This window comes from Hemitrygon akajei, chromosome 4 (assembly GCF_048418815.1).
Source record: "Hemitrygon akajei chromosome 4, sHemAka1.3, whole genome shotgun sequence".
Taxonomy (NCBI): domain Eukaryota; kingdom Metazoa; phylum Chordata; class Chondrichthyes; order Myliobatiformes; family Dasyatidae; genus Hemitrygon; species Hemitrygon akajei.
In genome coordinates, this window is record NC_133127.1 from 190226575 (window position 1) to 190248399 (window position 21825).

Genomic DNA, 21825 nt, shown 5'->3' on the forward strand with positions numbered 1-21825 from the left:
TTCAAAAGGTCTTTCTTTTTAAATCTTTTTATTAATTTTCATAGGCATAATAACAATAGTAATACAGAGAGATTGAGAATACATAGTATATACAAGTATAAGCTACAGATAACACAAATGTATTAAGCTTCCCAAACTCTTGAAGTAGATAATATAATGGAAAAAAATATGCCAAAAAGAAAAAAACCCAAATTAGAAATAAAAAAAAACACTAAACTAAGCAAACCTAAACTAAACAAAGCTGGGCTATTATATTACAACAGATATAATCAATAATGTCAATAACTTTGCTCCTCTATCCAAATATTTAAGGATAATGAAAAGGATTTGGAAAAGGTCAAATTACATCATATGAAAGTGTTAAATAAATGGTCTCCAAATTTCTTCGAATTTAACCGAAGGGTCAAAAATGACACTTCAGATTTTTTCTAAATTTAGACAAGATATAGTTTGGGAAAACCACTGGAAAGTAGTAGGAGGATTAATCTCTTCCCAATTCAATAAAATGGATCTTCTGGCCATTAATGTAACAAATGCAATCATCCGACAAGCTGAAGAGGATAAATAACTATGTTCCACCATTGGTAAGCCTAAAATTGCGGTAATAGGATGAGGATGTAAATCAATATTCAAAACAATTGAAATAATATCAAAAATATCTTTCCAATATTTCTCCAAATAAGAGCAAGACCAAAACATATGAGTCAAAGAGGCTACTTCTGAATGACATCTAGCACAGATAGGATTTATGTGGGACTAAAAACAAGCGAGCTTGTCTTTAGACTTGCGAGCCCTATGCACCACCCTGAATTGTACCAGCACATGTTTAGCACATATCGAGGAACAGTGAACTAATTGAAAAATTTTCTCCCATTTCTCTGTAAGTAAGGAAAGTTGAAGTTCTTTTTCCCAGTCATTCTTAATTTTATCTGATATACCTGGCTGTATTTTCTGATAAGGGTTTAAACCTAAAATTTTTCCAGGATATCAGTTAGGTATGAATTTGGAAAAGTGTAACATATTATTCAGAAAATTCCTAATTTGTAAGTATAAAAAAAAATGGGACCTAGGTAAATTATATTTATTAGACAACTGTTCCAAAGACACGAAAGATATCTAAGAATAAGTCACAAAAACATTTATACCCTTCATTTTCCATCTCAAAAAGGCTTGATCCTTAACAGAGGGTTGGAAAAAGAAATTAGATATAATAGGGCTTGAAAGAATAAATTTATTCAAGCCAAAAAATTTACAAAATTGAAACTATATTCATAATGTATATTTGATTATTGGATTAACCATTTGTTTACTCAATTTAGAAAGGGCAAAGGGAAGCGTGGTCCCTAAGATAGAAACCAGTGAGAACCCTTGTACAGATTTACATTCAAGGTTTACCCATTGTGGACTTTGAATTACATCCAAGTCCTGTATCCAAAATATTAAATATCTAATATTAATTGCCCAGTAATAAAAAATCTTAAATTCTGCAATGCCAAACCACCGTCCTTTTTAGACTTCTGTAATTATTTTTTACTTAACCTAGGACTTTTATTCTGCCATATATATGAAGAAATTTTAGAGTCAACGATATTGAAAAAGGATTTAGAAATAAAAATTGGTAGCGCTTGAAATAAATATAAAAATTTAGATAAAATAATCATCTTAATAGCATTGATTCGACCAATCAGTGATAAAGACAATGGGGACCATTTAGTAAACAATTGCTTAACCTGATCAACTAAAGGTTAAAAATTAACCTTGAATAAATCCTTGTGCTTCTTAGTAATTTTAACACCCAAATAATTAAAATTATCTGTGACCAATTTAAATAGTAAATGTTTATAAATTGGAATTTGCATGTTTAATGGGAATAGTTCACTCTTATTAAGATTCTGTTTGTAGCCGGAAAAGCTACTAAACTGAGAAAGCAGAGATAAAACTGCAGGAATGGATTTATCAGGATTGGAAATATATAGTAACAAATCATCTGCATATATTGATAACTTATATGTCCCATTCCCACGGGTAATACCAAAAATATTGGGTGAATCACGAATTGCAATAGCTAAAGGTTCCAAAGCAATATCAAATAATAAAGGGCTAAGCAGACAGCCTTGCCTAATACCACGAAACAACTGAAAAAAGGGAGATCTTTGGTTATTGGTAAATACCGAAGCCAAAGGGGTATAGTATATCAATTTAATCCAAGATATAAATTTTGGACTAAAATTAAAATTCTCAAGCGTACTAAGTAAATATGGCCATTCAACTTTATCAAACGCTTTCTCGGAGTCCAGTGAGATGACACACTCTGGAATTCTAGATGAAGGAGTGTAAACTATATTAATTAGTTTGCTAATATTAAAAGATGAATAATGATTTTTAACAAATCCAGTCTGGTCAACAGAGATAATCTGAGGTAATATATTCTCCAATCTGGTTGCCAAAATTTTAGAAAAAATCTTAAGAGTCCACATTCAGCAAGGATATGGGCCTATATGATGCACATTCAGTAGGGTCTTTATCTTTTTTAAGAATTAGGGAAACAGAGGCTTTGTAAAAAGATTGCGGTAGTTTACCTATGGTTAATGCCGCCTTAAAAATTTTACATAACCGAGGAGAGCGTATAGTAGAAAAGGATTTCAAAAATTCTACTGTATTACCGTCTGGACCAGGTGTTTTACCTGAACTTATCAAAAAAATAGCCTCTTTTATTTCTTCTTCCATAATGGATGCATCCAATGTTAAACACTCATTGGATGATAATTTCGGAATATTCAGTTTACTTAAAAATTTGTGCATTATGGTAGGGTCGTCAGGGGATTCTGATTGATATAAAGAATTGTAAAATTCTTGAAAAGATTTATTTATCTCATCATGATCAACTGTCAGGGTATCATCTCGTTTATGAATCTTGATAATCTGGCGTTTGGCCAAAGCAACTTTCAATTGATTAGCCAGCAATTTACCAGATTCATCACCATGAATATAAAACTGGTTTCTAGTTTTACTTAACTGATTTTCAATCAAAGAGGTTAATAATAGACTATGCTCCATTTGAAGTTCGACTCTTTTTATAAAGCTCCTTACTAGGAGCCATAGAATATTTCTTATCAATTTCTTTAATCTTGTCAACCAGCATAAGTATTTCACTATTGATTCATTTTTTCACTCCAGCAGAATATGAAATAATTTGTCCACGAATATATGCTTTAAAAGTGTCCCATAATATCCCTTCAGAAATTTCTTTTGTAACGTTTGTTGAAAAGAAAAAATCAATCTGTTGTCTAATAAAATTGACAAAGTCTGACTCCTGAAGTAGAGTAGAATTGAACCGCCATAGTCTAGCACTAGAAAATGTATCCGTTATTTTCATAGATAGTTTCAAGGGAGTATGGTCGGAGATGGCAATGGAATAATAGTTACAGTCATTAACGAATGTAATTAAACGATAATCAATAAAGAAATAGTCAATTCTAGAATAATTATGATATACATGAGAAAAGAATGAAAATTCTTTATCCTTAGGATGTAGAAATCTCCAAATTCTGAAACTCCGGAATCAACCATAAAGGAGTTGATAAAAGAAGCCGATTTGTTCGGGAGTGCCTGGTTAGACGTAGATCTATCCATCGAGGGATTTCAACAGCAGTTAAAATCCCCACCCACTATCAACATATTATTATTTAAATTAGAAAGGGATGTAAATAATTGCTTAAAAATTCAGGACAATCAACATTTGGGGCATAAACTTTAACCATAACAACTTTTTGTTAAAAAGCCAGTAATTATCAAAAATCTACTATTCAGATCTGAAATTGTGTCATAATGAACAAATGAGGTTGAAGAATCTATAAAAATAGAAACTCCTTTCACTTTAGCTTGAGAATTCAAATGGTACTGTTGTACCTTCCAAAACCTAAAGAAACGCTGATTATCCTCTTTCCTCACATGAGTTTCTTGTACAAAGATAATATTAGCATTCATTCTATGGAATACTTTAAATATTTTTTTCATTTAATCAGATGGTTTAAACCATTTGTATTCCAAGAAACAAAATAATCTTATCCATGTTACGAATATCTACCATATAATATGTGAAAGGTTAACCAGAATACAAACTCATGAACCCGGAAGAGGAAAAAAGGTTTAAAGAGGAACTGGAAGTTACACTTCGGACATTTTTGTAGTTTCCAGTCAGCCCAGTTAGAAAAATCTAAGCAAAAAGTAAAAATAGAAATACCCCCTCCCCTCCACCCGCAAAAGCCAGAAAATAAGCCGAAGAATGGCCAGCAAGCAAACTAGCACTAAAGTTAGCCCCATCTCTCAGGAAGGGAGCCCAAAAGATATACAATTAAAAGAAAACCACCCATATTCAAAAAAAGATCACCGTAAAAAAAGACTACAACGGTTAATAATAGTTAAAAAAAAGACTAAGTTTAAAGCATAAAACGAGGTACAGTTGTACTAATATTTTGGAAAAAACAAGCGCCAAATCACGTTGCCAATTGTTTTCAAACACAACCGAATGAAAATGACGTATCAAAAGAGTAAGGTCTGATAGGAAGAAGAAAGCGGAACAACTTCTTGAAAAAAAACCCTAAAAAAACTGAATACTTCCCCATAAAAATTATAGAGAAACAAATAGTGAAACATCAAATCCTTTAGTTAATTACTTTCAAAAATAAAAAAATTGTAATAAAGAGAACAAAATCACAGAAAAAGAAAGAGTGTTTACCTAGACATACAAGAAATACCTACACTACCAATCAAAAACAAAGACACTCAAATTATGAAGATCCAGGTCTATAAGCTAATTATTAGCTTAAAAACAGACAAGTAAGAACAAATGATGAAAAATACAATACATTGATTAGTCCGGAACAGCACGCTGCTCGAGGAAATTTTGGGCTTTAATTGGAGATTTAAACCATCGGTGAGAATTATCGGGAAGGACAACTCTCAAACATGCTGGAAACAAGATCCGTTCGAAACCTTTTCGATGAAACTCTTTGACAGCACGGATCCAAAACATATCCATTTCCTCAAAACTTCAGGACCAAAATCTTCAACAATGTGAAACTTGAGACCTTGAAAGCTGAACACATCCTTCTGCCGGGCAAGTCGGACCAGATGTTCATCCCCAGGAGGTCCAATTATCCGCAGGTTCTGTCTCCGAGATCGATAATTTTGGATTTGTAACGCTTCAACACTTGAGAGGTTGAAGACAACCTTTGTTCCTAAGTTTCAGTTCCACGATCTCTCCGATGAGCAGCCTCATTGAGTTCTAAAATTCTTGTTTGTTGTTGTTCAAATTCACGTCTACACGTTTTGATACTGTCTTCAACCGTCTTTAAAATTCCTTCAAGCGAGGAGAATTTTTGGCTGAGTATTGTGGACATCTTTGGACTTCTTATCTAGAAAAAATGTGCTGGCATTGAAGAAGGTTCAGATGAGGTACACAAGGATGATTCCAGGAATGAAAGTGTTGTTATATAAGGAACGTTTGGTGGCTCTGGGTCTGTACTCGCTGGGATTTAGGATGACGGGGGAACTCATTGAAACCTTTGAAATGTTGAAAGCCCCAGACAGTGTAGATGTGGAAAAGATGTTTCCCATGGTGAGGGAGTCTAGGACAAGAGGGCTCAGCCCCGGATAGAGGGATATCCATTTAAAACAGAGATGCAGAGAAATTTCTTTGGCCAGAGCGTGGTGAATTTGTGAAATATGTTACCACAGTCAGCTGTGGAGGCCAGGTTGTTGGGTGTATTTAAGGCAGAGAATGATAAGTTCTTGATTGGACATGGCATCAAAGGTTATGGGGAGAAGGCCAGAGAGTGGGGTTAAGGAGTGCAAAAAAGGATCAGCCATGATTGAATGGCAGAACAGACTCGATGAGCCAAATGTCCTAATTTTTTTCCTATGATTACTGCCTGTGCCACGTGACAGTGAGTATAGGAATAGAATGAGGTGGAGGATAAATGCGTGGCTGAGGGATTGGAGCAGAGGGCAGGGATTCAGATTTCTGGATCACTGGGACCTCTTCTGGGGCAGGTGTGACCTGTACAAAAAGTATGGGTTGCACTTGAATCTGAGGGGGACCAATATCCTGGCAGGAAGATTTGTTAAGGCTACTGGGGAGAATTGCTGGGGGGGTGGGGTGGGAACCAAACTGAAGTGACAAAGGAAAGGGAGGTTGGCTCACAAATAGAGAAAGCTTGGAGACAGTGCAAAAGGGAGGATAGGCAGGTGAGAGAGAAGGGACGCACTCAGTCCGATAGTTTGAGATGTGCCTATTTTAATGTGAGGAGTATTATGAATAAAGCAGATTAGCTTAGAGCGTGGATCAGCACTTGGAGCTATGATGTTGTGGCCATTACAGAGACTTGGATGGTGCAGGGGCAGGGACGGCTATTTCAAGTGCCAGGCACTTGATGTTTCAGAGAGGATAGGGAGGGAGGCAAAAAAGCTGGGGGCGTGACACTGTTGATCAGAGATAGTTTCATGGCTGCAGTAAAGGAGGAAGTCATGGAGGAGTTGTCTATGGAGTCTCTGTGGGTGGAAGTTAGGAATAGGAAGGGGTCAATAACTCTATTGGGTGTCTTATTATAGACCACCCAATAGTAACAGGGACATCGAGGAGCAGATAAGGAGACAGATTCTGGAAAGATGTAATAATAACAGGATTGGCGTGGTGGGAGCTTTTAATTTCCCAAATATTGATTGGCATCTCCCTAGAGTGAGGGGTTTAGATGGGGTGGAGTTTGTTAGGTGTGTTCAGGAAGATTTCTTGATACAATATGTAGATAAGCCTACAAGAGGAGAGGCTGTGCTTGATCTGCTATTGGGAAATGAACCTGGTCAGGTGTCAGGTCTCTCAGGGGGAGAGCATTTTGGAGATAGTGATCATAATTCTATCTCCTTTACCATAGCATTGGAGAGGGATAGGAACAGACAAGTTAGGGAAACGTTTAATTGGAGTAATGGGAAATATGAGGCTATCAGGCAAGAACTTGGAAGCATAAATTGGAAACAGATGTTCTCAGGGAAATGTATGGAGGAAATGTAGCAAATGTTCAGGGGATATTTGTGTGGGGTTCTGAGTAGGTATGTTCCAATGAGATATGGAAAGGATAGTAGAGTACAAGATCCGTGGTGCACAAAGGTTGTTGTAAATCTAGTTAAGAAAAGCTTACGAAAGGTTCAAAAAACTAGGTAATGATAGGAATCTAGATTATAGGGCTAGCAGGAAGGAGCTTAAGAATGAAATTAGGACAGCCAGAAGGGGCCATGAGAAGGCCTCAGCGAACAAGATTAAGGAAAACCCCAAGGCATTCTAGAAGTATGTGAAGAGCAAGAGGATAAGATGTTAGAGAATAGGACCAATCAAGTGTGACAGTGGAAAAGAGTGTATGGAACTGGAGGAACTAGCGGATGTACTTGGATAAGTTGGATAGGTCACCAGGACCGGACGGGATGTACCCCAGGCTACTGTGGGAAGCGAGGGAGTAGGTTGCTGAGCCTCTGGCGATGATTTTTGCATCATCAATGAAGACGGGAGAGGTTCTGGAGGATTGGAGGGTTGCAGATGTTGTTCCCTTATTCAAGAAAGGGAGTAGGGTTAGCCCAGGAAATTATAGGCCAATAGTTGGTAAGTTGATGGAGAAGATCCCGGGAGGCAGGATTTATGAACATTTGGAGAGGCATAATATGATTAGGAATAGTTAGCATGGCTTCGTCAAAGGCAGGTTGTGCCTTACAAGCCTGATTGAATTTTTTGAATTTGAATTTTTTGAGGATGTGACTAAACACATTGATGAAGGTGGAGCAGTAGATGTAGTGTACGGGTGTCCCCCCGTTTTTCGAACGTTCGCTTTACGACATCTTGCTGTTACAAAAGACCTAAATTGGTTACCTGTTTTCACTAACAGAAAGTGCTTTCACTGTTATGAGAAAAGGCAGCGCGCACCGAGCAGCCAAGTTCCTCCCCCGGAACTGCATTCTAGCCGGCATTGCTTAAACACGTGCCTGTGAGCATCTGTGCTTTATGTCGATTTATTTTGTGCATCCATTAGAAAGATTAGTTCTAAGGTATCGAAAAAGCCTAAAAGAGCGCGTAAGAGTGTTACACTTAGCGTAAAACGAGACATAATTAAGCATTTCAATTGCGGTGAACAAAGTTAGGATATAGTGAGTTTGGCTAAGGGTTTGTGGAAGTTGACGAAGATGATGTTGAAGAGGTTTTGACATCCCACGACCAAGAACTGACAGATGAAGAGTTGATGAAGAAGAAAGGATAACAATTGAAGCCGAACGCAGTAGCAAACGGCCTGAAAGTGAAGTCGTCCAGGAACTGAACGTAAAGCAATTGCCTGAGATTTTCGCTGTGATTGACAATGCTGCAATGATTGCAGAAAAGTATGACTTTAATTTTGAAAGGGTACGTAGGTTTAGGGCAGGATGGTTTCAGTGCTTACAAAGAGCTGTATGATAGAAAAATGCGCAAGGCTAAGCAGTCAAGCATACTGTCATTTTTCAAGCCTTCTATATCAGCCACAGCAGACGATGAACCTCGACCTTCGACATCGAGGCAGGCAGACACAGAAGAAGGTGACCTGCCTGCCCTGATGGAAACAGACGACGATGAGATGACACCCCAGTCTCCTCTACCTCCCACCAACCCAACCTCCGACGACTCAGCCTAACACACCATGATCAGTGTGCTCACTGTCTTCCTGATTCCGCTAAGTGAAACTACACTGTACATACATTATTTCTACTTTATATAGGCTGTGTATTTTTATGTGTTATTTGGTAGCTTCATAGCTTAAAGGTTACTGGAAAGAGTGTTTCTGCCGGGAGCGCTTGCACTGAGTGTTTTTGCCACGAGTGCTGCCGAGAGCGCTTGTGTGAGATTTTTGCTGCAATGGACAGTGCTGCAATAATTGCAGAAAAGTATTCCTACATGAGATAAGATAAGCTGTGTATTTATCAGATCATTCCTGCTTTTACTATATGTTACTGTTATTTTAGGTTTTATGTTTTATTTGACATGATTTGGTAGGTTATTTTTTGGGTCTGGGAATGCTCACAAATTTTTCCCATATAAATAAGTGGTAATTGCTTCTTTACAACATTCCAGCTTACAAACCATTTCATAGGAACGCTCTACCTTTGAATAGCAGGGAAAACCTGTATATGGATTTTAGCAAGGCATTTGATAAGGTACCCCATGCAAGGCTTATTGAGAAAGTAAGGAAGCATGGGATCCAAGGGGACATTGCTTTATGGATCCAGAACTGGCTTGCCCACAGATGGAAAAGAATGGTTGTAGACGGGTCATATTCTGCATGGAGGCCAGTGACCAGTGGTGTGCCTCAGGGATCTGTTCAGGGACCCTTACTCTTCGTGATTATTATAAATGACCTGGATGAGGAAGTGGAGGGATGGGTTAGTAAGTTTGCTGATGACACAAAGGTTGGGGGTATTGTGGATAGTGTGGAGGGCTGTCAGAGGTTACAGCGGCACATTGACAGGATGCAGAACTGGGCTGAGAAGTGGCAGATGGAGTTCAACCCAGATAAGTGTGAGGTGGTTCATTTTGGTAGGTCAAATATGATGGCAGAATATAGTATTAATGGTAAGACTCTTGGCAGTGTGGAGGATCAAAGGGATCTTGGGGTCCAAGTCCATAGGACACTCAAAGCTGCTGCACAGGTTGACTCTGTGGTTAAGAAGGCATATGGTGTATTGGCCTTCATCAAACATGGGATTGAGTTTAAGAGCCGAGAGGTAAAGTTGCAGCTATATAGGGCCCTGGTCAGACCCCACTTGGAGTACTGTGCTCAGTTCTGGTCGCCTCACTACAGGAAGGATGTGGAAGCCATAGAAAGGGAGCAGAGGAGATTTACAAGGATGTTGCCTGGATTGGGGAGCATGCCTTATGAGAATAGGTTGAGTGAACTCAGCCTTTTCTCCTTGGAGCGATGGAGGATGAGAGGTGACTTGATAGAGGTGTACAAGATAATGAGAGGCATTGATAGTGTGGATAGTCAAAAGTTTTTCCCCAGGGCTGAAATGGCTAGCACGAGAGGGCACAGTTTTAACGTGCTTGGGAGTAGGTACACAGGAGACGTCAGGGTAAGTTTTTTACGCAGACAGTAGTGAGTGTGTGGAATGGGCTGCTGGCAGCAGTGTTGGAGGTGGAAATGATAGGGTATTTTAAGAGACTTCTGGATGGCTACATGGAGCTTAGAAATATAACGGGTTATGGGTAGTTCTAAGGTAGGCACAGCTTTGTGGGTCAAAGGGCCTGTATTGTGCTATAAGTTTTCTATGTCTTATGCTCTTATGGTAAAATGCTCCTCAGTCTTCTGAGCGTTTTTTCATTTGTGGAACAATGCAATTAACTATCAATAACCTTCAGCCAGGGAAAAACACGATGGTAAGAAGGGCCAGATCAGAGTTACATCTTTTTCCCGCTCTCGTAACCCTCCAGATTCAGATTTACATTTATCAGTGACTGCGCGAAAGTCTCAGCCATATACATATATATAAAGCCAGGACTTTTTGCACAGTGTAATATTTGTCAACGTGGAGCAGAGAGCAAGTTTGTAAATCCAGCAGGAGCCAAGGATATTGGGAATGGCAAGGCTGGAGCATTGCAGGAGGGGTGTGAGACAGATGATAGAGAAGGAATGCCAGGGTGGGGGATCTTGGTATGGGTGCAGACACACCCAGCTCTAAGACACCAGGTAAGGTCATTTGATTCCAAACAATTGGTTTATTGATCATTACAATATTTCACCCTGGCGATTCCCACACCCTCCCCTCATCTGACTCCCCCTTCCCACAATCAGTCCACTATAATAACACACATCAGAATCAGGTTTATCATCACTCACAGTCAGTGATCTGATCTTCAGCTAAGTCACAATAATGTACAAACACAATCTGCCTAAACTAGTAACACACAAACAATTATACTTTTCATGTCTCTATTGAACACTTCATCATTCACAGTCTAATCTGCAAAAAGTATATGAACCCTTGTATGTAATAACTGGTAGAACCTCTTTTAGCAGCAATAACCTCCACCAAATGTTTCCTGCAGCTGCTGATTACACTTACACAACGGCGAGGAGGAATGTTAGTCCATTCCTCCATACAAAATTGTTTCAGTTTGTCAGTATTTCTGGGATACCTTGCATGAACAGCCATCTTCAGGCCATGCCACAGCATCTCAATTGTGTTCAGGTCTGGTCTCTGACTTGGCCATTCCAAAACACACATTTTCTTCTTTTTAAACCATTCTTGATTTATTCTTGTGTTTCAGATCATTGTCTTGTTGCATCATCTAACTTTTATTAAGCTTCAGGTGACAGAGCGTGACCCTGACATTCTCCTGTAAAATGTCTTGATACAATTGTTTGTGTTCTTAGTTTAGACAGATTGTGTTTGTCTATTACTGTGACTTAGATGAAGATCAGACCACATTTTATAAGTAATTAATGCAGAAAACCAGGTAATTTCAAAGGGTTCACAAAACTTTTTTGAAATTTTGTTTTTTTTTGCAGCAGCAGTATAGTGCAATACATAAAACTACAATAATACTGTGAAAAAACCTTCGGCTCCCTAGCTATGTATGTGTGTCTAAGACGTTTGCATAGCACTGTATATCGAAACGTACAGTGAAATGTGTCACTTGCGTTAACCAAGACACCTGAAGATATACTGGTGGCAGCCCGCAAGTGTCACCACATATTCCAGCACCAATATGCCCACCAGCAAAACAACACAGAACACAACAAGCAACAGCAGCAAAACACACTATGTTCCTCCTTCCCACCCACTCACAGTGCTCTAACCCCCAGGACACACTGAAGGTCCTCTTTAGCCTATAACGGACTCATGGATTTGCAGACACTTGGCCCCGACTTCCCCAGTGTATTTTGCAGACCCAGGTTCCAGTCGTTGGGCCTCAACTTCTGGATATGTGATTGACCTTTGGGTTTCGATCCATATCTCCGAACATCATCATAGAAACATAGAAAATAGGTGCAGAAGTAGGCCATTCGGCCCTTCGAGCCTGCACCGCCATTCAGTATGATCATGGCTGATCATCCAACTCAGAACCCTGTACCTGCTTTCTCTCCATACCCCCTGATCCCTTTAGCCACAAGGGCCATATCTAACTTCCTCTTAAATATAGCCAATGAACCGGCCTCAACTGTTTCCTGTGGCAGAGAATTCCACAGATTCACCACTCTCTGTGTGAAGAAGTTTTTCCTCATCTCAGTCCTAAAAGGTTTCCCCTTTATCCTTAAACCATGACCCCTCGTTCTGGACTTCCCCAACATTGGAAACAATCTTCCTGCGTCTAGCCTGTCCAATCCCTTTAGAATTTTATACGTTTCAATAAGATCCCCTCTCAATCTTCTAAATTCCAGTGAGTGTCATCTGGACTTCTAATACTCTGCTGGCTATTACGTCAGTGTTTAATAGTGACCAAAAGCTATAACACTGATCAATGTTCTCTGAGCATCTGAACAATCTACTTCTGTTCATCTTTTAGATTCCTCTTGATCCAGACTAACTTCACTATCACCCTATGTTCAGTGCACATTATTGCTATATCGCACGACCAATATCTAACCTTCAAGTGGCACTTGTAGCAGTTACTTGAAAAACAAACCAAAACCGAGAGACTGAGTGAAGAACTTACTTTATTATGAAGCCAGCAAAAATGAATGCTATTTTAACGATAAAAAACTAACAAAACCAGCGTAGCAAGTGTAATAAGTGAAACAAGCAAAACAAGCTGTCAACAAAAAAAATCCATCTGCCCTACCAAGTCTCTCTCTGACTTAAACTAATGGAACAAAGTATGATTATGAGACTAATGTAATTATGAGACTTATGAGATTATGGAGAATGTGTGGAGCAGGTTAAGACCTACAAGTATCTGGGAGTACAGTTAGACGAGAAGCTAGACTGGACTGCCAACACAGATGCCTTGTGCAGGAAGGCACAGAGTCGACTGTACATCCTAAGAAGGTTGGCGTCATTCAATGTTTGTAGTGAGATGCTGAAGATGTTCTATAGGTCAGTTGTGGAGAGCGCCCTCTTCTTTGTGGTGGCGTCTTGGGGAGGAAGCATTAAGAAGAGGGACGCCTCACGTCTTAATAAGCTGGTAAGGAAGGCGGGCTCTGTCGTGGGCAAAATACTGGAGAGTTTAACATCGGTAGCTGAGCGAAGGGCACTGAGTAGGCTACGGTCAATTATGGATAACTCTGAACATCCTCTACATAGCACCATCCAGAGACAGAGAAGCAGTTTCAGCGACAGGTTACTATCGATGCAATGCTCCTCAGACAGGATGAAGAGGTCAATACTCCCCAATGCCATTAGGCTTTACAATTCTACCGCCAGGACTTAAGAACTTTTTAAAAGCTATTATTAATGCTTTTTGAGATAGTGATTTAGATGCATATCATATTTTTTTACTGAGTTAAGTATTGTATGTAATTAGTTTTGCTACAACAAGTGTATGGGACATTGGAAAAAAGTTGAATTTCCCCATGGGGATGAATAAAGTATCTATCTATCTATCTATCTATCTAATTTGCTTCTGCCACGTCCCCACCCACATGACAAATCACCATAGCCCATAATAAACATAAAATCCAATGCAGACAGATAGAAAATAGATACATATCTCCTGCAGCACAATTGGAGCAGATTAGCTGGCCATTATTTCTCCACTATTGTGACTAATTGACAATAACAAAACTCTGAAAAAATTCATTAGTGTGTGAATGGGCAACTAAAGAAATTAGATATGTATTCTTTAGAGTTCAGGAAAATGAATGGTGAGGTGACTGAAACATACCCGATCCTTAGGGGGGTACCATCACGGGCAAACATGGCGCTGTCTACCACCAGTGGAAAAATCTCAAAGGGTTTAGAACATAGAACATTGCAGCACAGTGGACTCTTATGCCCAGGATGTTGTGTCAATCTTTTAACCTACTCTAAGCTCAATCTAACTCCTCCACCCATATACTCTATTTTTCTATCATCCACATGCCTAGCTAGAGTTTCTCAAACGTCCTTAATGTATCTGCCTCTATCACCACCCCTGGCAGAACATTCCAAGTGGAAAGCACCAACCTTTGACTTCCTCTTTATACTTCCCTCTGCTCTCCTTAAAATATTGTCCACTTGGGATTCAACTCAATTTTTATTTTAACTTAATAATACCTTTTGTCATGCACTGTACTGCTGCCACAAAGCAACAACCTAGTAATAATAAACCTGATTCTGATGGTTATAAAATTAAGGGTTAAGGGTTATGCATTGGAACAGAATAGCTATTTGGCTCATAGCTGATTTATTAACCCTCTCAACTGTATAATCTTTGAAGCCCTTACAAATCAAAAACCCTATCAACCTTCACTTTAACTATACTGAATGACTTAGCCTCCACAACCATCTGTGGCAATGAATTCCACAGATTTACCACCCTCCAGCTAAAGACATTCTTCATCAGCTCTATCCTAAAGGGACTTATTTGTAGTCTGAGGCTGTGCCCTCTGGTCCTAGACTCTGTCCATAATAGGAAACATCCTCTCCACATCCACTCCATCTGGGCCTTTCAATATAGATGGTGATTTCAATGAGCAGGCGGTGAGGGAGAGGGATAAACTGTCAATGTTTCGGGCTGAGGCAATTCTTCAGGATTGTTGTTCAATATCTTCAGTCACTTATGTCAACTGTTAAACATATTTCCTATTCCTTTCATACTCCTCCAATCTCTTAAACTATTTTTATTAATCTGCAACTTAAATTCCTGTACTGCCCAGAGTCAGTGATAGGCAAGAATAAAATTTTCTAAAATCTTTGCGAGAGAAAATACTTTTTGATTTTGGTCCAGAATTAGGATTTTGTAAATATAACCGAGACTAATCAGCAGTAAGTTGAAACATGAGACGTAGTCATACAGTGCAGAAACAGATCCTTCAGCCCAACACATCCATGCTGACCAGAGTGCCCCCAACTAAGCCAGTCCCATGTGCTTGCATTTGGCTCATATCCCTCTAAGGCTTCTAAGGTCCACAGGCCCCTTGATTAATGGTATTGGTCCAAGTACAATAATGGCATTGTGTTGGCACATGGCCAAGTGGTTAAGGCTTTGGGCTGGCGATCTGAAAGTCGTTAGTTCGAGCCTCAGCCGAGGCAGTGTGTGTGTCCCTGAGCAAGGCACTTAAACACACACTACTCCTTCACGTTTATACCCCAGAGGCAGTGGTTGGGGCATTATGGACAAGGCATAAAAGAGATTGGGAATCCCTCCTTTAGCAACTAACCAATGAGGAAGCTAACTAGCATATCATCTCTCATCAGATTCCTTCCTCTCCAGCCCTTCACCTTTTCCATCCGTCTAGCTTTACCTATCACCTTTTATCTATTCTCCTTCCCCTCCCCATACCTTTTTATGCTGGCGTCTTTGCCCTTCCCTTTCAATCCAGAAAAGTGGATCTTGGCCCGAAACGTCAACTGCTTATTCCCCTCCATTAATGCTGTCTGACTGCTGAATTCTTCCAGGATTTTGTGTGTGTTGCTCAGGATTTCCAGCATCTGCAGAATCTCGTGTTTATATCCACTCAATGTTGTGAGCGATGAGCCAACAAGGAAGCCTCATAGTGCTAAAACCAGTTAAAACTGTGATCAACCCCTTGTTACCTGGCATCAGCTTTGCTGTAGGAAATAAGCTGTTCTCTACAACTCTAAGTTCTTCCATCAACTGTTCGGGAGTAATGGGAAGTTCCAGTTTCTTGCAAAGAAGCTTGGCTCCTTCTAAGGCATGCATTCCCATCATTACGCTCTTCAACTCCCATGTAAATGTCTTGTTATAATGGGAACACACTTCTTCAAAAGCGACAGTGTATAGCCTCTCCGTGTCTGCGACAGAGAAGCAAATGATAAGATTAGCTTTAGTTGTCAGACATTCATTGAAACACAGAGTGAAATGTGTCGTCTACATCAACTACTAACAGGATCTGAGGATGTGTTGAGGCCAGCCCACCTGATCTTACAGCTAATGCTGTAAAATGGCACATTAACCACTACACCACCGTGTCTGCCCGCGTGAAAGTACTTGACACTCTTAAACTTACAGCTTTCTTTCTTTCCTTCAGTTCAAAGAGAAAAAGAGCCACAAATCAGATGGAATTTAACGCAGACCAGTATGAGGTATTGCACTTTGGGTTGACAAACCAGGGTAGGATTTATACGGTGAGCGATAGGGCATTGAGGGTTATGGTAGATCAGAAGGATCTCAGAATACAGATTCATAATTCCTTGAAAGTAGTGTCGCAGGTAGATAGGATCATAAAGAGCTTTTGGTACACCGGTTTTCAGGAATCAGAGCACTGAGTACCGGAGTTGGGACGTTATGTTGAAGTTGTTTTAGACATTGGTGAGGTCTAATTTGGAATATTGTTTGCAGTTCTGGTCACCTGCCTATGATAATATATCAATCAGATTGAGAGTGCAGAGAAAATTTTCAAGGATGTTGGCAGGACTTGAAAACCTGAGTTTTAGAGAAAGGTTGAATAAATTGGGACTTTATTCCTAGAGCATAGGAAAATCAAGGGAGATTTGATAGAAGTTCAGTACTGTTGAAAAGTCTTAGACAGGCACGTATATATAACTCGGGTACCTAAGACTTTTGCACCGTACTGTAGTAATTTTATGTTCCGCACTGCACTCTGCCGCAAAAAAAAATCATGACATATGTGAGTGATGATAAACCTGATTCTGATGTGGGTCTCTACTGTGGACTGAGAGTGGGAAGGGGACAGGGAGAGGGGAATCATGGTTGGGAAAAGGGAAAGGGAGAGGGGAGGGAGCAGGAAGCACCACAGACATTCTGTGATGATCAATAAAACCAATTGTTTTCAATCAAATGACCTTGCCTGGGGTCTCAGGGCTGGGTGTGTCTGACTTGAACTAGCCCCCGCCACCAGCATTCCTTCTCTGCCACTTGTCCCACACCCCGAGCGGCACTCCAGCCTTGCCATTCCCAACACCTCCTGCTCACACCAGATTTACAAACTCGATTTCCACTCCATGTTGACAAATACAGTACCTTGCAAAACTATATAGATGGGGTAAGTGCAAGCATTGAGGTTGCGTGAGAGTGTGAAAGGTCAAGGTCAAGGGTGAAAGATGAAATGTTTAAGGGGAACATGAGGGGGAAGTTCTTCACTCAGAGGCTGGTAAGATTGTGGAATGAGCTGCCAGCACAAGTGGTACAAGGTTCAATGTCAACACTTAAGAGAAATCTGGATAAGGATATGGATGGGAGGGGTATGGAGGCTATGGTCTGTGTACAGGTCAATGGGACTAAGCAGATTCATAGTTTGCCATGGACTAGATGGACAGAAAGGGCTTATTTCTGTACTGCAGTGTTCTCGGACTCTGTCAGCATTAAGGATCTAGATCATCACCATACAACAGGGAAACAGGCCATTCGGCCCATCCGGTCCATGATGCCCTATTAGCCAACATTCGGCCTATAACCTTCTGAACCTTTCTAATCCTTGTACCTATCCACCTGGCTTTTAAAAATTATTGTACCTGCCTCAATCACTTCCTCTGCCAGCTGATTTTAAAAAAAGCTGTCCCTCAAGTTTGGGGTGGCACAGTAGTAGAGCAGTTAGTGTAACACTTCACAGCGCCATTGATCTGGATTAAATCCCCACCACTGTCTGTAAAGAACTTGTACGTTCTCCTCATGACTGTATGCGTTTCCTCCAGGCGCTCCGATTTCCTCCCACGTTCCAAAGACGTATCGGTTAGTAGGTTAATTTGGTCACGTGTAATGTTTCTTCTAAGGTGTGCACACACACACACACCTTTTGCTACAACACACAAAGGAATTTAAACTGTGCACAAAAGATTGTTACCCTCTACCTCGCTGGCACGTATATTTCACGATCGTACACAATCACCTTTCCTTTTCCAGTTTTTGATGCGGGCAGCGTTGGCAATGTGGAGTTGGCAACGATTTGTCTGCAGATTGTAGAACTGGCTTATTTTTGCTGTTTTTATTGAAGAAGTTATTCGGGGCGCACATGTTGTCACTGGGCAAAAATTTGCACAGCACAAGATTTTGGTCCGCACTGGTCATTACAAATTAGAGGACACATTGGTCACTTGGGTGTAATTGGGCAGTGTGGCTCGTTGGGCCGCAAGGGCCTGTTACCGTGCTGTATCTTTAAATAAACAAGTTCCTCTCACCTTAACCGTGTTCCCTCTAGTTTTTGATAACCCCACAACTCTGAGAAAAGACTGAATGTACCACCTGAAGAAGTCTTGGCACAAGACAGCAATTGGTTATTAATTTCCTTGGATGCTGCCTGACCTGCTGAGTTCCTCCAGCATTTTGTATGTGCTACTGTGTTTGTGCACTCACCCTATCTATGCCACCCCCCCATGATTTCACACTCAGGTTGAAGGAGCAATATCTTACATTCCGTCTGGGTAACCTTCAACCTGATGACAAGAACTTCAATTTTTCAAACCTCCAGAGGTTGCCCCCCCCTCTCCTCTCCACCATTTGTTTCCCTCTCTCATCTTAACTCCCGACCTCCTCCACCCCTTTATCTGTCACTAGCCCTTGTGTTGGATTCCCTAAAGGTTGGTTTGCAAGTTGATTCAGTGGTGAGGAAGGCAAATGCAATGTTAGCATTCATTTCAAGAGAACTAGATTATAAAAGCAAGGATGTAATGCTGAGGCTTTATGAGACACTGGTGAGGCTTCAGTTGGAGTATTGTGAACAGTTTTGGGCTCCCTACTGAAGAAAGAACGTGCGAGGGATTGGAGAGGGTTCAGAGGAGGTTTACAAGAAAAATTCTGGGAATGAAAGATTTATCATTTGAGGTGCATTTGGTGGCTCTGTGCCTGTACTCGCTGGAATTTAGAAAAATGAGGGGGTATCTCATTGAAACTTAATGAATGCTGAAGGGCCCACGTAGAGTGTATGTGGAAAGGAAGCTTCCAATAGTGGGGGAATATATTTTGGACTGGAGTGGGAGGGGCTTCTTCACACAGAGAGTGGTGTGAGTGTGGAATGAGCTGCCAGATGAAGTGGTAAATGCAGGCTCACTTTTAACATTTAAGAAAAACTTGGACAGGTACATGGATGAGAGGTGGCTGAAGGGATATGGTCCAGGTGCAGGTCAGTGGGACTAGGCAGAAAAATGGTTCAGCACAGCCAAGAAGGGCCGAAAGGCTTGTTTCTGTGCTGTAATGTTCTATGGTTCTATACCAATCAACTTCCCTGCTCTACTTCACCCCTCCCCCTCCCGGTTTTGCCTATCGCCTGCAACCTTGTAATTTTTACTCTCTTTCCATCACTTTCTTATTCTGACTTCTCCACTTCCTTTCCAGTCCTGATGAAGGGTCTTGGCTTGAAACATCAACTCTTTACTCTTTCCATAGATGTTGCCTCACCAAGATCCTACAGCATTTTGTGTGTGTTACTTTGGATTTGCAGCATCTGCAGACTTTCTCATGTTAAGATTACCTCTCAAGTCTCCCACAATCAAAGGAATACAATAGAAGCCTATCCAACATCTCCCTATAATTTGGTCCCCCAAGTCCTGGCAGCATCCTCATAAACCTTTTCCAAGTCCATGTGGATGGATTACTGAATGATTTCAAGTGCAGTGGAGTTTTTCCACCTCCTTTTCTCTCAGTTCTGTGAGGTGCAGAAATGGAACAGACCAGCTATAAGGCTTGAAAGGAAGGAAGGAGGTACAGGAGCATCAGGATGAGGACTGCCAGACTGGGTAACAGCTTCTTCTCTCAGGCTCTGAGACTAATGAATACCCTGTCACCGTCGAGATCTCATCACCAGGACAGCGAGCTGTTTATCTGTGCTCCACACATCGTGCATTTGAATTATATTTTATTAACCTATTTATGGTAATATTCTGTGTTAGTGCTGTGTGGTATATGCGTTGTGGGTGCACCATGCTCCAGAGAAACATATCTTTGTTAGTTGAATATACATTTGAACTTGAGAAAAGCATCTAATGGTATTGGTTTCTGTGAGTCAGAGAGACAATATTTTATAAGGACAGATACACACCAAAGTATAATATGGTGTTCTGCTGTCAAGGTGAATCTATTTTTGAAAGAGTTTGACCATTTAAGGATACGTTGGGGAAGTATGTAATTAAAGGCCAACTGACTGCATCATGGGTCAGTTAGACAACCGTTTCCCCTTTTACATTCCTCTTTGGTTACTTATCCTTTGCTAGATGAATAATACAAGCACATAACCACTGGCTTTTTGCATCAGACGCAAGACGTGTATACGTTTTGGAATGGATCAACAGGACATGTCCTGCTAGGGTGGAAATCCAGTACTATATCATTGTAAGAAATGTAAAAAGGAGCAATTGTCTGCTGGAGGAACTCAGCAGATCGAGCAGGGTCTGTGGGGGGGGGGGGGGGGGGGGAAGAATAGGAGTAGAGAGAGACACGGCTGCCCACATTCCCACTCCAAATCCTTTGGTGTGAACCTTTGAGAGAAGGCAAGGGTGGGATGGGGCGGGTAAGAAAGGATAGGTAGAGGGGGAACAGAGCAAGTGGGGGACGGGGATAGCAGGGACAGGAGGGGGTATGGGGAGGAAGTGGGGGGTGCGGGTGATAGGGATAATGGGAAGGAGGTAATAAAAAGGGGGGGATGAGAAAGGGGGAATGGAAAAAAGGAGGGAATGGGAGTAAAGAGGGGAAAGGAGGAATGGAAGGGGGCAGAATGAAGGGACCTTGCTTCGTGAGAGCTGGCCGTAGACAAGTAGAGACCCTAATTAAATGACAGACAGGCTCTGGGGAAGCACAGGCCAACTTACCCAGCAGCAGCCCGTCCATGTCGAAAATAACGTGAGTGACCGGCCGGTACAACGAACATGCTGGGGCCGCCATGTCGCCGGTGAAAGTGGGCCGAGCAGCGGACGCGCGGAGTGAGCGGAGAGCCAGCGCTTCACTCCGCGCCGCCGTACCCATCAAAACCCCACGCCGGGAGGTGGAGATGAGGAATGCAACGTGTAATTCATTATATATTTAATTCCCATGCTCAGGAACTAAATATTCCGCTTCACAACCGTTTTATTCCGTTTGTTTTTTTTTGTGTGTCTATGTGATCGGACTTCGGTCGGCCATCTCAAGCTAGTGAGGCGGGGCTTAGAACAGTGACGCCATCGTCATAGGGTGACGTTGAGACACCGAGCAGTGGGCGGGGCTCGAGCCGGTGACGCCGATGTTCTCCGGGGAGGAGGCGGGGTTTCGGTACCAGCAGCGGTGACCCCTACGTGTTCCGCACGGGAGGCGGGGCGGGATGAGGGGCGGAGCATGGAGCGTGACGCCATGGCATGAGGGCGGAGCCTGTTACAATGAGCGGCTTCTGCGGAAGGTAGTATTCGGCAAGTGAAGAAGAAGGTGTTCACGCCACAACTCCTCAGGTAACCTTCCTGCCTCGTAAAAACGGCAGCACAGTGACCACAATTGCTCTGCGTTTCTTGCCTTTGCCCCTTTCCTCCTTATTTACCTCTATTCGTGCTTTCCGCTTTCTCTGCATGTTCTTTATCTCTAAAAACCTACCGTACAGATTCTCTCTGACCAAGCCGACCCAACTCTCGCTTGATTAGTAGACAATGAAGCTGTCAAACCTTTAAAAGCTGAAATAACTTTTCGTCTAATTCATTGGAACAGCAAACTAGTTTTGGCAACAGTTGGTAAGGACGGAAGCA

The 21825-nt window shown here is 41.3% G+C and overlaps 2 protein-coding genes across 4 annotated transcripts in view; one reads left to right on the top strand and one right to left on the bottom strand.

Moving 5' to 3' along the window:
• Positions 1 to 21195, bottom strand: part of pudp (pseudouridine 5'-phosphatase) — a 152369-nt gene extending 131174 nt beyond the window's left edge. The window contains exons 1-2 of one of the 2 annotated variants that reach the window (XR_012098779.1): positions 20929 to 21195; positions 15745 to 15963 (exon numbers count right to left, since the gene is read on the bottom strand). Coding sequence is in view for 1 of the 2 variants with exons in the window: in XM_073044239.1 (XP_072900340.1) it covers positions 15745 to 15963; positions 20929 to 21082 (373 nt within the window). In the remaining variant the exon portion in view is untranslated. The remainder of the gene's footprint in view (positions 1 to 15744; positions 15964 to 20928) is intronic. The other variant, XM_073044239.1, reaches the window with a different exon arrangement.
• Positions 21196 to 21428: 233 nt separating this feature from the next.
• LOC140727047 (steryl-sulfatase-like) overlaps positions 21429 to 21825 on the top strand; it is an 88319-nt gene continuing 87922 nt past the window's right edge. The window contains exon 1 of one of the 2 annotated variants that reach the window (XM_073044240.1): positions 21429 to 21537. The gene's annotated coding sequence lies outside the window, so the exon portion shown is untranslated. The remainder of the gene's footprint in view (positions 21538 to 21825) is intronic. The other variant, XM_073044241.1, reaches the window with a different exon arrangement.